The sequence below is a fragment of the Odocoileus virginianus genome, chromosome 24 (assembly GCF_023699985.2).
Source record: "Odocoileus virginianus isolate 20LAN1187 ecotype Illinois chromosome 24, Ovbor_1.2, whole genome shotgun sequence".
NCBI lineage: Eukaryota > Metazoa > Chordata > Mammalia > Artiodactyla > Cervidae > Odocoileus > Odocoileus virginianus.
The window spans coordinates 20,657,480-20,675,511 of NC_069697.1; the positions used below are offsets into that span (position 1 = coordinate 20,657,480).

The 18,032-nt window shown below is 34.3% G+C and overlaps 2 protein-coding genes across 6 annotated transcripts in view; one reads left to right on the forward strand and one right to left on the reverse strand.

Annotated features, from left to right (window-relative positions):
- PLEKHG7 (pleckstrin homology and RhoGEF domain containing G7) overlaps positions 1-3,458 on the forward strand; it is an 87,438-nt gene extending 83,980 nt beyond the window's left edge. The window contains exons 15-17 of one of the 2 annotated variants that reach the window (XM_020868952.2): positions 278-375; positions 1,333-1,484; positions 3,039-3,458. In XM_020868952.2, the coding sequence (XP_020724611.2) occupies positions 278-375; positions 1,333-1,440 (206 nt within the window). In that variant the 3' untranslated portion in view covers positions 1,441-1,484; positions 3,039-3,458. Of the gene's footprint in view, positions 1-277; positions 376-1,332 lie in introns of both variants that reach the window. The other variant, XM_020868951.2, reaches the window with a different exon arrangement.
- A 465-nt stretch (positions 3,459-3,923) lies between these two features.
- EEA1 (early endosome antigen 1) overlaps positions 3,924-18,032 on the reverse strand; it is a 125,285-nt gene continuing 111,176 nt past the window's right edge. For all 4 annotated transcript variants that reach the window (XM_020868948.2, XM_070454319.1, XM_020868949.2 and 1 more), the window contains 7 exons: positions 13,084-13,269; positions 11,639-11,770; positions 10,374-10,559; positions 9,005-9,243; positions 8,649-8,769; positions 8,037-8,135; positions 3,924-7,334 (listed from right to left, as the gene is read on the reverse strand). In XM_020868948.2, the coding sequence (XP_020724607.2) occupies positions 7,212-7,334; positions 8,037-8,135; positions 8,649-8,769; positions 9,005-9,243; positions 10,374-10,559; positions 11,639-11,770; positions 13,084-13,269 (1,086 nt within the window). In that variant the 3' untranslated portion in view covers positions 3,924-7,211. The remainder of the gene's footprint in view (positions 7,335-8,036; positions 8,136-8,648; positions 8,770-9,004; positions 9,244-10,373; positions 10,560-11,638; positions 11,771-13,083; positions 13,270-18,032) is intronic.

An 18,032-nucleotide genomic window follows, 5' to 3' on the forward strand; every position in this document is an offset into this window, starting at 1 on the left:
AGTATTTTATTTTACACAAAGTCTATCTAATACACTAAATTTCTTCCTTGGGGAGGAACACATTTTCCATCACTTAAGCCACAAATGTATTTCATCAAGTCCCGGAAATTGTTTGGCTAGGGAAGAAAAGGTCTGCATAGTTAAGTGGGCACTCTCATAGACATAGGACAGAAAACTCCCACACATTAATAAACAAACAAAAATCCAGGTTCTTAAGCTCAGAAACTATGGATTTCATATTGAATGCTTTGTTGTCTTGTCCTTAATCTTTTTCTAGTCTTTGGGCTGAGAAATGCTTTCCTCATACAACATGAAAACAGATATCGACAATGTATAGCAGCATTCTTATTACAAGCCCAAACGGAAAATATCAAGGTAGGTATTTCAGGTTTGTAGGTTTTGATGCTTCAGACCTAAGAGGGAAAAAAATCTCACTCCAAACTCATTAAGGAACAGTGAAAGGAAAGTTTTGTCAAGTTTGGGAGGACAGGAAGGATATGAGTATCTAATAACCACATCAGGCTCAGAAACCTCAGCACTGACCATTTTCTTATATCCCCAGTGTTGACCCAGCCTCCCTTGTTTCTCCTGCAGCAGCAGCTTAAGAGCTGCCTCTGACTTCTGGGAGGTCTATAGGAAATGAGGGTAAAACTGCTTTGGATTGCATGCTTTTAAGATGTTCTAATCAATTTCAAAGCCCCGTATGCAAACAGTATGATGCCAGCTTAAGTGAGGGGCTTCTGCAGTAATGAACCACCAAGTCTTCTCTTCACTCTTTGAAAATAGGCCCGAGTTTTTACAGCTATGGAGCTGAAGAGCGGCTGCCTATCTGACTCTGGTGTCTCTATCTTAGACGTTTCCATTTTCGTCTTTCCCTGGTAGGCTTTCATCAGGACAGCAGTGTGGCCAATTAATGGAAGCCTGCATTATTTTCAGGGACTCGATTTCTTCCCTCAGCCTACTTTTCAAGTTATGCCAGCTGATTAAGAACTTCTATTTCCACACAAAGTGGATATTTAAGAAATTCAACTTTCAAACTACTTACATTCCCAATACTCACCTTTGTAATTGGTCATCCTTAACTATTATGGTTTCTTGATTACTCACAACTGTTTACCCAGAATACCATACTCATCTAATCCATTTGCATTCATGTGATTGGAGGTATTTATGATACATTTTATTTAAGACAGAAAATGGGAGACAGGCAAATGTTTCATCGGTCTTCGGTTTTAAAGAGCAAGTCAACAAATACAAAGGAAAATATTAATCCAAATATGTGAGAAATTGTCAGTTTAACATTCTCTTCTCACTATATTTTTTCTTTAACAGAGAACATGGATAGCACAAATAACGGCAGCAATCTCTTGCTTCACCAAGAGTCAAGAAACCAAGAAAATGTCCTCATTCACTTTGCCTGCAGAATCCTCGGAGATTTAGGGACCTAAATCAAGTGGCACACCTTTTAGACATTAGGGACTAAGGTATTCTTTCATTCAAACTTGCAGCACTTAACCTAGGGATGACCTAGAATAAGCATTTTAAAGAAGTTTCAGAATTTGAGCTAGGTACTCCTCAGGGTAGAGTAATAATGACTTCAACAAATTTGAACCCTGAGGAATTTCTTGTTACATATACACAGGTTGATATCCCAGAGTATCTCATAATGCTTCAGGCAGGCTTGAAAAGGGGGTGAGGGAAGTATGCGGCTATTACCATTTGTAATGGATAATCAGGTGGATGCAGTGTCAGGTGGAAAACAGTGCCCACTGCTTGGGTCTGATATGAATTCTAGCATCTGATTCTGTCTATCTGTAATGAAACCAAGTCTCCTACCTGGTTTGTAAGTCAGTTTTACTGCTCTACAATCCTACCTCATACAAAGTTGGATTGCCCTTTTAACATACTAAGCAATGAATAATAATGTCTTCATCTTAGTAGAGGTTTTTAAATTTCTAGTCTCCAACAGTTTACTTATCTCAGGTATACTTCATAATACTCTTAACTTGGAGAAAATCCCAAAAGACTAAATTCCATTGTTTTGAGAAAAAAGCAATTATCTATTCTAATTTTACTAGTTAAGTTTTACTTGGGAGGTTTCATAGAAATAGTAGCATATCTTTCTCTAAATCTCACTTTTTGAATAATGCAGTTTTTCATAAAACTTTCTGGTTTTGAATGTGTGTGTGAGTTAGCACAATACCGTCACTGCATCTTATTTGGCAGGACTTAAAACATCATTAGAATTCTTACCAAGAAAAGCAGGTTGAATTACTATCATGATAGAATATACTATTAACTGCAGGCAAGGAATTAGTTTGTATTCTCAGAATGAAATTTGTGATTTTCATTTTAGACAACTTCAGACATGGTACCTTCTGCAGTTTCCAAAATGGAAGTAGTATATTTATTAACTCGGACAGCAAGACAAATGATACTTAAACTGATCTCCTTAAGCTGGAGAATGGGATAGAGAGGATAACGCTTGGGGAGGTCATGTGAACACTAATTCTTGGAGAAGAAGGCATGTTTCACCATGTAAACCAGGCAGTGCAGACAAGTGCAACGTAACAGCACTTTTAAAGGGCCAAGCACTATTAGAAGGGAGGGTCACCGCCTCTGTGTAATAAAGTCGCATTTATTAGGAGTAAGTGAAAATGAAAGGAAAACCAGTAACTACTGTCAGTGCCTAAGAAAGAAAAAAGGCAAAGGTACAGGAGAACAAATTTTAAGTTCTTAGAGATGAAAACTAATTTATGTATTTTTTAGAAAAAAATCATCTTGCAGGGATTTCTAGAGATCAGCCAACCTAGGAAAAGAGCAGTGGACTAGGACTAGGTGATCTCTCAAGATTCCTTTTAGTTCCATGAGGCCAGTATAACACGTATGTATCAAAACTGATTTCTCCCTTAAATCTCATCAAAGGGAGAAAAAAAAGATTGACTAAATTAACATGTAAATTTAATCATTTAAGATGTAAAACAGCTTTAGAATATGCTATATACAAAGAAATCTTAGCACGTCTGTGTTCATTGCAGCACTATTCACAATAGCCAAGATGAGGAAAAAACCTTGATGAGTGGATAAACTGGTATGTACATACAATGGAATTCTATTCAGCCTTGAAAAAGAAGAAAATTCTGAAACAGGCAACAACATAGATGAAGCCTGAGGACATTATGCTAAGGGAAGTCAGTCAGTCACAGAAAGACAAATACTGCATGATTCCACTTATGTGAGATTTCTAAAATACTCAAGTTCATAGAATCAAAGAGTGGAATGATAGTTGCCAGGGGGTAGAGGGAAATGGAGAGTTACTAATCAATCACTGGGCATAAAGTTTCAGTTAAGCAATATGAGTGAGCTTGGGAGATCTGTTGTACGGTACACTTAAAAGAGGGTAGATGTAGATCTCATATTAACTGTTCTTACCACAATAAAATTTAAAAGAAGAATAATGCTATGTATTTGAAGTGGAATTCTATAAAGCTCACAAAAGAACACATCTAATAAGTGTTTGAGGATATATACATTCTCTTCAGAGGAAAACACATTAGAGTAAAATGAAAAAACTTCGGTTCCTGAGGGTGGGGGGACGGTAAAAAGCAACAGTACATTAAGCCATCAGAAAAGTAAGTGGTTACCTAGCTATTAAATTTAAATGTGCAATGAACAAGGGATTAATATTATTTAAGATTTTTTAGTTTTGCTAATTCTCTGCAATAATGGAGTGAAAAGGAGATGTCTGAAGCAAAATAGCACTAGTAATTTCTCTTGAAGTTATGAACCTAATTACTATTCTAAGTTGAACATTAAAGCACATCCACTGTCTATATCCAAGTGCAAAGTTCTAAGTCTATAAATAAGATATTAACCATTTTACACTTTTTAAATAATTTGACAAAATAATTTGGTCACAGAAATACTAGAAAGAAATGATTTTTAATGTCTTTAGCATTTTTTTTTTAAAAAGCAACAATTCAGTAAAGGATCCTTCCATTGTTCTTTATACAGATTTAAATGTTATGTAATTTATCAGTTACATTTATAATCAATAACCTTCCACTCACTGAGTTTAGAAATCACAGTATTTACTGAGCTAAACTCTCTCACAAATAAGGCACAACTACATGATCACAAATAGTAAACAATACAATGAATCCAAAATCTAAAGGAAAAAATATTCATGCAAAAGTATCTACAGAAGCTATGAATATGATCCAGTTCAGGAAGTACAGAATGTCATAGACATAACTGTGTCATGTTACAATAAATTCATTACTTCTACACAGAACCTAGCTATTTCCAATTTTATACAATTTTACATAAATTTAGTAAGTTTATACACAATATTCACATCTGCAACAATAACTGATTAAAATTCAGGCAAAGGGCAATTAAGACAATAATGTGTGGCACATTATATAACCACAGAATACCATTCATCAAGCTCATGTCTAGGAATACTAAATTAATGGCACATTTAAATCTTATGGATCAAATCATCCATGGTTTCATAGCCAAAGTGCATTTAAAAAAAAAAAGTCAAATAGGTCATGAATAATATCAAAATATATGATCATAATTTGCTCTCCACTTAAAAGCTAAACATCTTTATGCAAATGCAAGGTAAAAAAAAATGTCTTTAAAGTTCTCCAAACTATAAAATAATCATAATTTTCAACAGAGATGGGGAACTAACAAATTTGGCAGTTACTATTTAACATTACTGTGAGGAAGCTATTAAACTATCTAATTCAGCATTAAGAGGTAGTTGAACAAAATTATACACTGCGTTGAGGTTTTTGTGTTTGTTTCCCTCTTTTTTTCTTCAAAATAAATCCTATAACAGCAGCTTTGTCTATTAAAATTTCCATAGGTATAGTTTATTGTACACTAACCCAGCAAGACTTGATTATTAACTCACATTTCTGTGCTGGGGCTTAGAATTTACTAACGTCTGATGCCAATATGCTTTGCATTAAAGCTGGGACTCCGTATGTGCCAGCTCTAAATCACTGACAGAGTACTAGTAGACATCTAAAATGTAGAACCAGTAAGCACTAAGAGAATGACTTTTTAATTAAAAGAAAAAGAAAACCTTTTGTTTCTAAAACACCTTGTTGGTGAGACTAGTAGCTAAATTTTAGGTTTCACTTCTACTTAATATGTAGTCAAATTATTTGGGGCTTATAAAGTAAGATTAGCTAGACGAAAAGTAGAAAATACTCAAACACATATGTATTTGTTATGACTATGTGGGCAGGGGGGACAAGACAGGGAAAGGCCTTCAGTGCACCCAGTTAGGAGATGAAGTGAACAGATATTCTAATCCAGGAAATTTCATTATCATTAAAAAGAACTGTGCTGTGAATGTTATTCCAACATGCTTATTAATTATAAGTGTAGAATTAAGAGTATTTGAATTATAAGTATATGAAAATGCATAGTTTCTATTATCCAACTTATTTTTAATAAGGAACCATTGTATTTCTTCAACATTTATGCTCAAAGATGTATGTTATTTATCTGAGTCCAAGGACTCAGTCAGGGTCCTCGATAGCTACTGACAACAGTTTACTTAAATGGGTTTTTAAATTAACGAATATATGGCAATCTCTTTTAGTTTGTATACATATAGGAAGAATGTAACATGATAATTTCATTTCAGCATGATACTTGAAAGCACTTACTGTAAATGAATTATTAGGTCCCACCCTCCCCCATTACCGAATGACTGCACTGAGTGAACGCATAACTGTACATTTCTTCTCAGAGTAACACAGCAATATTAATGACTCTTCAGATGTTTTTCCAATTTTCCCATTAAGACTATGATAAACTTTAATTCCATTGTTTAGCATACAAATAAGCCAATTTTTAATTACCCTCAATTAGTCATTCTGTTTCAGTTCTGGTTTTAATATAGGGGTTCCTAAACACATTTGTTTTTGGCGATACTCTATTATCCAACTGTTATTTCAAGATAATTTCATAGCATTATTTTTGTGAAGTAAACAGATACACAGTTGATATGAAACCCCAAATTTAGAACCTTTAAAATCTAAGTCAAGTTCAAAACTTTAAAAAACTCTTCCCTGTTAGCTAAGTAGAAAATATAAAACAGGATATTTAACATCTCCTTGCCGATTTATATTTGTTTTCACAGATAAGTCTATAGCAATACCAGTTACTAGCTTTAAGATGCAAAATTACAACACAGTTACAGTGAAGCTGAGCTATACTTGAGAAGGTTAAAAAGAAGATCCATTAACAAAAGCAAATTCAGATTCCTGAAGATGCTGGAGAGACAAAATGAGGATATGAAATGAAAGCTAATCTCAGAAGACTTCCTACTTAAACACAGAATAGGACCATCACACAATTTATGTTACTCACCTTCCAACTGGGGGTGAGGAGGGTAAGTTTTGTAGGATTTGTAATTAAGAATATGTGGGAGTTTAAAAATGAGTTAGAAAGACAAAAAAGAAAAATTAACCCTAATCTTTAAATACAACCCGAGAATAGCCATAATACAGATAAAATATGGATAGTCATAAAATAAGCAAATTAATTTTAAAGAGATTGCCATAAAATCCACCCAAGAGAACTTAATATAGTTAACATAAAAACCATGTTTGAATTCATGGTTAATACATACTTAAACATAATCTGTATTTAGAACACTTGAGTAGTAAATTTGTAACAATGCAACTGAGCTATGGACCTATATATAAGAAAAAAAGAAAGCTTTATAGTTCTGTGCATGACTTTATAATGAGAATATTTAATATAATTGATGTGTTATTGTGCAATATATCTGATAGGGTAACATCACCCATATACATTTCCATACACTAAATTTGGGAGAAAGAAGCAGCTATGGAAGTGTATTCATACCATTTCTGAACAATGAAATTATATTTAAAAAAATACATTGCTATTTTCCATCCAAAATTTATTTACATTTCATTGGCTACTCCTAAACTTGGCATGAAAGCTGTTCCAGGGGTAAATGGAGAAAGATGAACTCAAGTCTCACAAAAATAGAAGAATTTTACTTGATAACATTCCAAAATATACGAATTCTAATTTGGTTTAGTATTGCAACCACTGTCCAAATCAAAGAGTAGTAGTCCAGGGCCTCTATTAAGTGCATTTATCAAAAATCTAATGTTACTGTAACATTACTTTGAAGTTGTGATAACCCATTATCCTTGTAAGTCATTGAAACATGCATCACAGACACGAACAGGCTTCTTGGAAGAAGGAGTTAAGGCATTTTTGGTTGAACACTCAGCACAGAAGATATTTCCACATTGTCTGCAGTGATGCTGTAAATGACAAAAATTAAACATTTTCAAGCATAAAAACTATACCAAAAGTATTATGAGACTATAAGAAGAAAGCAAACTTGCACTGTGAAAGTATATTAACTTTCAAGTGATTGATAATACTATTTAATAATATAAAATTTCAATATCAATTTAATCCCTTTAGTTAATTTGAATGCTTCCTATTTAATAATCAAATACTAAACATTAAATATGGAATTTATCTTGGAATTCTCAGAACCACCTTCAGAGGATTTTAATAAATGCCTTAATAAAGTACTTAATAAAGCACCTCTGTCAAGTGAAAAACTATTCCTATTTGCAAAATGTTCTGGGCATAATTTCTTCTATAGAATACATCACATAATGGCATTATTTAGAATTTCTTTTTATCTCTTTTTTCTCCTTTAAGAGAATGCAGCAATGACTAAAACATGAGTTGACCATGAATGCACTGGTTCAGAAAATGATTATCCCAGAGAGTAACTCAGTAGAAAGACAATGATTCAATTTAAAATTAAAACTGAAATACAAGGGCTAAAAAGAAATTAGAGTGCATGAAATTTAATTATTCTTTGTAGTTATAAATTAAATTAATAAATGGCAAAACTTTTGAAGTCTGTCAAATGCAGGACAATTTTGATGGTTAAAACATTGTCACCAAGGAATAAAATCCAGAACCATAGTAATAAAACCATTTACCCGTCTCACTGTTACGGAAAAGCCTTTCCCACAGGCCATACAGTTTTGTACTTCATTGTCTTCAGCCCACTTTCTAGTCAACGCCTGTGTATGTTTGATCTATTAAAGAGAAAAAGTTTCAATAAATAGTACTCCAAACTATAAACAATGATTTATAATTTCTAACTAGGTCCCCAAGTTTTAAAATGGATACATTTTCAAAAATTAGAAATACCTTGGTCAAGAATGACAATAAGTAAAGCAAATGTTATTCCTCAAAGGTGTTGGTTAATTTCTAACCTTTGATGATTTCCAATGCATTCTAATCCTAAGGATCAAGCAATCCTTCCTTGGAACTCTGGGCATATAATGAGATCACTTCAACATACAGGGACTCATTCATCCGTGTTCTTCACTTTTCCCATAATGGCAACTCATGAATGACATGGCTCTCCACTTCTGGAGGTCTCTCAGATAAATTCTATAAATCTTGTATTTAATTATCCATTAATACCTACAGTACTGCTACAACTCAGCAGCCATTTAAAAGCGTTATTAAGTATGAGGTTTTCTGTTTCAATGTGGAAACACGCTCGTCACTAAGGGAAGCTCTCGGCCGAGCAGCCGCCTCACCTGAAGGGACTGGTTCTCCCTGCCTAGCTCCTGCACTGCCGCCGTGGTGGTGTCCAGCTTTCTTTGCAATTCCAGTGCTTTGGTTTGAAGTTTTTCTATTTCACCTTCTCCTTTAAGACACCTAAAATGGAATAATTTAAAAAATCATTACAGACCTTCCCTGTATACAGATAACCACTTCAGTGACTAAACATAATACATTACTTTCACCTATATGATTGTTGGAAGGGTTAGTTTTTAAACGGCTGCTTAACCTGTAGGAGCACTTCTCTCAAGACTTCTATTTTTTTAATGTGAAATACAATCTTTTTATCACTTAGCATGGAAATAAACTAATTTCACTAGACATCAACCACCTTTCCAGTAGTGCCCTCCTTTCATCTTGGTTATTCTGAACTGTCGCTTCCAGTACTGCAATTTCACCCCGTAAGTCATCCGTCTGTTTCTCAAGTTCACTGACTCTCCGTTGACTGGACTGCCACTCTTTCTTCATGGTGCCCAAGTTTTCATTTAATGCTGTAATCTGCATGGCAAGTTTAGCCCCATTTTCTTCATGCTTCTTCATTCCTACTTCTTTTTCTTTTATTTCGGAATGCTGAGAAAAGGAACAACAGTAGGTAAAAAACCTACTACAAAATAGTGCAAAATAAACTTAAGTTGTTGAACTTTAAACAATGGCAGCATAAATAATAATCTACAGGAAAGCAGGCACTAATAAAATTGATTCCACAAATATCTGCATAATTTGAACTGGTTTAAAAGTCTTAAGACTGAAATGAGAGGCAGCAAGCCTCTTACAAAATCAAGCTAAAGTAAAGCAATTGGAGATTTTCCTTTTTCCCACTAGAGCAGGGGAAGAACACATAGTTAGGGATAGCAAGTGCCCTGGAGACAAAAGCTGGCATTTTCTTATGTCTCAAATTCCAAATGTATCCTCCTGTCTCTATCAAACTGCCAAAAAATACTACTACTACTTCAAATCACCACATGAACCTGAAACTGCAATTCTTCACTGGAAACATTTAGCAGTCAAATTATCTGGGGATATTTGGACTCAGTTCAACAGAGGAAAGCCAGATGCTTCCTATCTGGCATGCACAAGTTAGAGAAGGAAAAGTAGACTCTAGTCAGCATAAGGCCAAGCTGCAGTTTCCGTTCGCCCACATCAACATTCAGTTAACTAAACAAGTTTAACATGATTAGCACTCATGCCATCTACCTCAGTCTACATAGTTATAGGCTTGTTTTTCTGACACTAAAAGTGTTTTTTTAATTGTTTTATTGAACTTTCACTTATATAAACTGAAATATAATTACAGAATAAACACTTCCAATCACATGTCAGCTATTTAAACAAATCACATCTTCTATCTTAATTAAAATGTAGTGGGAATGCCAGGTCATATGGTAGTTTTAGTCCTAGTTTTTTAAGGAATTTCCATACTGTCTATCAATTTACATTCCCACCAACAGTGTAAGAGGGTTCCCTTTTCTCCACACCCTCTCCAGCATTTACTGTTTGTAGATTTTTTGATGATGGCCATTCTGACTCATGTTGCTGTACTGCCAGAAGCCAACACAATATTGTTATTATCCTCCAATTAAAAATAAAATCTAAAAAAAATGTTAGGTAAGCATTTGAATCATAACTTTTATGTAGAACAATCCTCTAATGGATTAATTTACAAAATCAATTGCAAAACACACCTCCCACCATTAACTTACCAGTTTAACTTCCTTTTCCATAAACTCTTTCTTCAGCTCATCTTCTTCCTTTTTCATCTGCTCTTTTAGCATTTGCTGGGTTTTCTTCTCCTCTTCAAGGGTTGCCTTCAGGGAATCTACTTTCCCTTGAAGCTCTAATTTCTGCTGAATCAAAAGCTGTTTGGCATCCTTGAGATTTGTTATTTCCTATGAAAAAGTAAGACCAAAATAAATCATCCTTTATAGTTTAAAAAAAAAAAGCTGAAATTTATACATCTTATCTCAATACAATGAGTTTTAGACTCTTAGGAAATTCTTAAAGTTCAGTATTTCAAACAGTTAAAAAGGTGCAAGATTATGTATTTGCTCCTCAACATTCAAATTCAGCTGATGCTTTGCAATGCATGTGTTTTGATTAAATTATATGAAACATTTCTACCCCCCTATTTTCCCTTTCTTCATTTCGCAAGCATTTACTGGTCAACATTTAGGCATCACACACTGTTAGGTTCTAGGGATATTCATAAAAAGATAAATTATATACATTCCCTGCTTTTAGGAAGTCAGTCTATAAGAATAGAATGATATAAAGAGATAATTATAAAGTAAAATGGCAAGTATATTGATAGACACAAGAGGTAATTATGATACCACCTGAGAAAAATCTAACCTTTCTCTATGAAAATGAGTAACACTTTAAAAGCAAATTATAAGCAATTCAATTTCTTTAAGTGGCACGCCAGCCATGCTAATGCTAAGAAAAATGTTCTAAATAACAGATTAAAGGATTTTAGGGAAGAAAAACAATTTAAAAAACAGAATCCCTTAAAATCCTAATCCTAAACTCACATATTTTGAAGTTTACTATCTATAAGCTTAATGGATAACTCTCTTGACTATCATCTCAACAAAATTTAAACTTTTGGGGTTACTTTATTCAATAATCTGGAAGCAAAGTTAACATAGTTTCAACATGTGTATAGACACTACAGTATAAGAACACTGTGAGAGCAGGAGTATTTGTCAGGAACAACAATGTGTGTGCCTGTGGCTGATCTATGTTGGTATATGGCAGAAACCAGCGCCATACTGTAAAATAATTAACTTCCAATTTAAAAAAAAATGTGCCTGGCACATACTAGGTTCTAAATAAACAGATAAATACAGCCTGTATGTGTGTATATCTCTACACACATAAACACATATAGATACACACACACACACACACACATGTATCTCTTTAACAACACTAATACAGTACAAAAGGAAAAACAGTCTTCACATACCTTTATGCTTTCTTGCTTGTGAGACTTGAGTTCTTCACTCAATTTAGCAATTTCTTTTTCTTGTCTATACTTAATTTCCTCTGTCTCTGCCAATTTAGATTTTTCATTTACTAGTTCTTTTTCTTTTAGTGACTATAGAAAAAATGATTTATATAATTTTAAAGTAAATACTTAAAATTAATATAACAAAAATGATTGCTTCTATTTATGACTGTCATTGCCCCTTTCTGCCTAAGTTCAGTTCAGTTCAGTCGTGTCTGACTCTTTGTGACCTAAGTTAAGCAAACTACTTACCTACTCTTGCCTCTGTGTCCTTATTTATACAATATAAACAATAAGACTGTAGGATTAAATAGTTAATACTGTAAAACTGTCTGGCTCAAGTGTAGCCAAAACTGCCATCTTACATTTATTAAGATTTATCTTTATATCACTGTCTTTATATAAGGCACCTAGGGAGGAATATTATACATCATCTAACTTAATCTCTGTACCAGGTAGCTCTTTTTAATTCTCCTTTTTTAATTCTCCAAGACTCAGAGAAGATAAATAGAAGTAGAATCAAAAACTAAAAACAAGATCTACCTGATCTAAACCCCTTGTAATTAAAGGCTTCTAAACTATACAGTTCTGTCAGAATTTTCTAATTGGAGGCACCAATTATAAATTTCATTCCAGCTTCACCAGTGCCATCACCACAAAAATATCCCCCAACTTTTTTCCATCCAATTTTTAAATTAAAGGTAATTCAAGGACTCCACTCTCTCACTGTTGAGGGCCCAGGTTTTTTGGTATAGCCAAAAAATAAAAAATCGAGGAACTGCATAATTTAAGATATACCAAGAACTTTAGGAATTGTACACTTCAGAATATATCAACTGATGGAACTATATGATTTCAATTATAAAACCAAAAATAAAATGTTTCCTAGAATCTGAATTTCCCTTTCATATAAAATTTTAACTGATCATTAAATGTACTAAGCATAATACAGTGCTTTCAACTTCATAACCTAGCATCATTTATACAAAATACACCCCTACTTCCCCTTAGAAAAGATTGGTTCTTAATTTCAAAAATTTTTAACAAGCTTACAAATTATTCCTAGACCTTTTATTACCTCATTAATAAATCCAGAGGATAACATGTTACATGAGAAACAGTTGAGGGGCTATAATATCTGTTACTGAATAACCAAGGGCCTAACATGTAAGAAACCAGATTTGTTTGTAAAACTTAAAAAGCAGTAAGAAAATGGACAGAAATGACAAGGAACTTCCTAGCATTAGAATTCCAATTACCAAAAGTCTTTTATAAGAAACTATAAGTCCATCTGAGAGAGCTATTAAAAATAAAGGTGATGCCTATACTGGGTGAGAGATTTGACTAGATCTCTATAGCCATTGTAACTCTAAGATTCTAGATTTAGTCAGAAAATAAAATACCGTTTCTTTTTGCATATCTTGTAGTGCTTTATTCTGTTCCTTCAATTGCTGTTCTTTCTTTGCTAAATCTTGCTCTAAAGTAGTCTTGGTGGTCTTCAGTTCTTGAATCAATTTATTTTGGTTTCCAATTTGATTTCTGTTTGATATCAAATCCTCCTGTGCTAGAGAAAGCTTCTCTTCTACAGACTTAAAAAACAATTTCCCCAAATTATTATGTCATTTTTAGTAAATTTCAACAGAAACATAATGGTTAATATACATGACAGTTACGCATAAGCATAATGCAAAGAAATACTTTAAAAAGATAGTATGTTATACCCTTCAGTAAAATGAGAGAGAACGCTCTTGCCTATGGAAAGTATCTGTATTTTAAAATAATAAAACTGAAGCAATTCCAAAGTTGCTAGGAATAATCCGTAAGTATTTACTGGCTAAGTGATATAAAGAATACCACATAAGTAGGAACCATATCAAACATAGTTATGAATATATGGAGAGACATGGGGGAAAAAAGCAATTTAAAAAGAGTTACATACATTATATATACATATATGTTTTGTAGGATCTATGATGACCCTTGGCATACTAAAAGCTTTATTTTATAGATAAGCTTTTTTATCTTGGGAGGAAAATGTCTTTTAAATCACCAATCTGATCAAGTGAACTAAAACAGGAAAGTCAACCAGACATCAGAGGCTCTACTTCTGACAAGGCCATCACCCCATCCACTTAACTTCTCATCTATGTGGTGTAAGTAGCACTGTCAGTTAACATAGTCCATAGTTACCAACTGTACGAAGGCCCAGATATTTCAAGAAGCTGAAGCTGGGGAAAAGAACAAGTTTTTTGACATACTAGGTTTTGATTTGGGGGTAGATATGGTAACAGGGGGGAATGGAAAATGGCAGGAACTTTGCCACTCTCAGCTGCTAAGGGAAATAATTCTAAGATGTTCTTCTCCTATCTAGAAAAAACTTAAATCTTTCTTATCTTGGAGATATAGTTCCTTTGAAAAAAAAGGCAGAAGACATAATTCAGGAGGAATCACTGTTGTCTAAGGTTGGCTATAGTAAACATTCATAGCCATCTGATATGAAGAGTCAACTCACTAGAAAAGACCATGATGCTGGGAAAGATTGAAGGCAGGAGGAGAAGGGGACGACAGAGGATGAGATGGTTGGATGGCATCACTGACTCGATGGACATGAGTTTGAGCAAGCTCAGGGAGATGGTGATGGACAGGGAAGTCTGACATACTGCAGTCCATGGGGTCACAAAGAGTTGGACACAACTGAACAACAATGGCTGGGTCACTTTGCTGTCCATCTGAAACTATCACGACATTATTAATCAGCTATTCTCCAATACAAAAAAGTTTTTTTTTTTTAAAAAGCATTCAATAAAGGATAGATGAAAAATGAATGAAAACCTTATTTAAAGGACTTAAGCTTCCTGAAAGAGATTATTCCTTACAAATAACTCAGTTCAGAAGTCTTTTTTTTCCCCAGAAGTCTTTTCTAATTAAATTTACATTTTCAATGGCGTCCAGTAGAACACTAAGAACCATAAACCTTCCTTTTGGGGAAAGACCTAAAGTCTCTAGTCCTTTACTAATCAAGCAGCTAAGCATTAATTGAATATACTACTAAGGTAGACAGGACAGTAAAAGAGGGCCCTGAAAGCAGCTGACCATGTGGCCTGGAAAACAGAACCAGAGTGTACAATCAAAGTTGTACAGGCATCTGCTATGTGCCAGATGCACAGAAAAATGAATGTGAATGTTCTCTATGGAATGTTTAAAGAAGGTTCCACAGGTATGTGGGAACTGATTTAAGTATCACAACGGGTAAGACTGTTTTCAGAGGAAAAAATAAAATTTGTAAAAGCCTAGACAATAAGGTGTACACAACTGTAATTAGGTAACAAAGGTCCTGATCTAGTGCTAAAGAATACCACTTCTTGCTGGAGCCTAAAAGGACAAGAACTCCAAAATGCCCATGTTCTAAATAACAGCCTATAAAATTTTGAACTCACAGAATCCTAATGACTAAATCTTTAAAGTCAAGCTAAAAATCTGCACTACTCTTTTCTGAGCCAAGACATACTGTTCTGCTTGCCTCTGGATATTCATCTATGACATTCAGCAGTATACTGCCATTTCAGATCACTCCTTTTACCTTTTCTGCTGCATCCTGCACTATTTTCATCTGCTTAGCATCTTTTCCCTTGGAGAACTCCCTCTCCCATTTGATGGTTTACTGGGGTTATCTTTAACTCACTCACTGCCACTGGAATAAGCAAATCCTTGAACAGATCAAGCACCACCCTGATCCTGAATACCCCAATCACATTGTACTAGTGTAGCAAACAAAACATCTTCTGCACTGTTCCATGGTAGCTGTTGTTTTTTTGGTCTGTTAAACAGTTTTCCCCTTTTTCCTTTCAACATAAACCTCTAAAATTTTCAGTTATTACGTTTTCTTAATGCCCGGGTGAAACGACACAAGGAACAGTACTATGCTAAGAAGATTTATACCTAATTGTAAACTTTTTATCCTAGAGTTTTCACTTCACTGAGGGTGCAAATTTTAGTTAAATTCCACTTCTACCTTTCCTGGACATGAAAGAATAGCACCCAGCATAGCCAGTTTAAAATATCCAATCAACAAACTTTGGTGCTTCATAAGTAATCCAGCAGATGGGGCTAAAGGCATAGATCAAGCCGCTCAGCTTCCATTCTACTGGCGTCTTGGTGACACCATCAGCCCATAGATGGCAGTCTTGATTCAGTGTCATGTTACAAGGTTCTGAACCTCTGCCTTTCTCTCTTTTACACAAGATTATTTAATAATCACTGAAGCAAAAGAAAAAGAATGGCTGATCCCTTATTTTGGCCTATAAATATCACCTGAACTTTCTGAGGATTTTTTTTTAAATAGTTCAGATGTCATTTTGAAAGGATTAGCATAGAATCTGTCAACATCCTATCTTATGAAAAAAAAAAATCTAGTGAAATGATGGTAAAAGAATAAAGGTCTATAAATCAGAAGAGCTGAGATCCAGTCATGGTTCTGTTACTGTGCAAACACTAGGCCTGTCACCAACCAAGGGGGGCCTCAGTTTCATCCACAAAAGCAAGCTTTGGTAGACAGTGTCTATCCACAGCCTCTCAACAGTCATTAAACTCCACAGCAGCCTTATCCCTGTCTTTCTCTCACCCATGTTTACATTTGAATTTTTCTTTCATGTATAAAATTAGAACATGATTTTATAGCTTTCAGGCATAATAAAAATAATTGTTGGCTTAATGAAAAAATACTGATCTGAAAGATCTAAGTCTTGTTATTATGTTATGCTCTTCGGTAAATAACATATCCATATGAAGAAAAAGGTTTCTAAACATTTTTAAATCGGTCATTAGGTTTCAACTTCTCTATCACCTAAATGTCCATCAAATTCATTCACATTGTCCATCCTTACTCTACCATCGCAAGCTACCATCATCTGCACTTGGACTACTGCAGTCTCCTCTCTCATCCCCACATTCAGCCACGTTGGCTTAAAATACAAATTCCAACAAAACCTTTCAGTGATTCCCTCCTGCCAAAAGGATCAAGTCCAAACTTTTCAACAACCTTCCCTGACTTTCAATAGTGTTGTAAAGGGAAAAAAAGAAAGAGAATACAGTAAGTTAAGACACTTTCTAAATGTCAGGTGGTATTTAAAAAAAAAAACTCTTGCTAATTTTGAACTTTAAATATATACATATAAATATCTACTGTCTGGCCCTATGGAAATTCTTTTCCCCAATCCCCTGCTGCTTTGTCAGATCATTAGTCACCATGATTCCTTCATTCTATTGCACTCTATACTATTCAGCCCTTTTGTCTCATCTTCTCTCTCCAATCAATCTCTTCTGTTCCATCTTCTTTAACTCCAGTTCTAATCAACTCACAGCTAGATTACTGGAGGAAGAAAGGGAGACAGCCTCTTAATTAATCCCCCCAGCACTAGTTTACACCAGATCCAAACCAAGCTATCTGTAAACCACTTCCGGGTTAAGTATATATTCTCTTCCTTTTACTCCTCTGCTCAGACTCTTCATTTCCTGCTACCTCCAACTCAACATAAAGTCCAGTCAGTCACCCTTGCTAGACATCTAAGGTACCACACAGTTTAATCCCAGGCCTTTTAATTTTAATTTCCAAACACAAACCAGCGCTCTAACAAGCCAATTATGGTGACTGCCTCCTGGCTTTGCTGGTCCCGAGTGAACTGATCTTTCTCAGGTGCTCTGTATTCAAATTCTTATCTTTCAGGACCAGGGCAAGTTCTCCTCCTTCATAAGGCCTTCCCTATAGCAGCCTATGAATAAAGTATAGAAGTAGTATATTTATATATTATATGTAAAAATATTCTGTGATTTTCAATGGAATTTTTCAATAAAGCATTTTAAATTAAGCAAAGAAACAAACATCCAGACACAGGAAAGAATCAAAAGGCATACTAATTTCACTGTGGCAAAAAAGAGAACTGGTTAAACCTTCTGTGAGAGAATACAAATGTTCCATTTCCCTCAGACAACTGATAATGCTACATAAAAATTATTTACCCTTTTTGTATATCCTTCATTTTAGTAAAAATCATACTTCATCTAATCCAACTGTATTGCCGAGGCCAAAGTATCCATATATGTTCAGATAATTTAAGTTTACTTTGAGCTATAATCTCCTAATATTATGCATTACAATAGTCTTGGGAAGTTGACAAACATAAAGTCAATATTGACAAGCAACAATAAATCTGCTTGCATTTTCACAAGTGGTTTACATTTAAAACTCAGATTTTCTAACAGCAGTTCAAGTTTTTTTTTTTCTTAAAGGCAGCAAAGTCCTTAGATAAGCTAATGTAGCAACTAGCATATTTCCAAATTATTTCACTATTAAAGA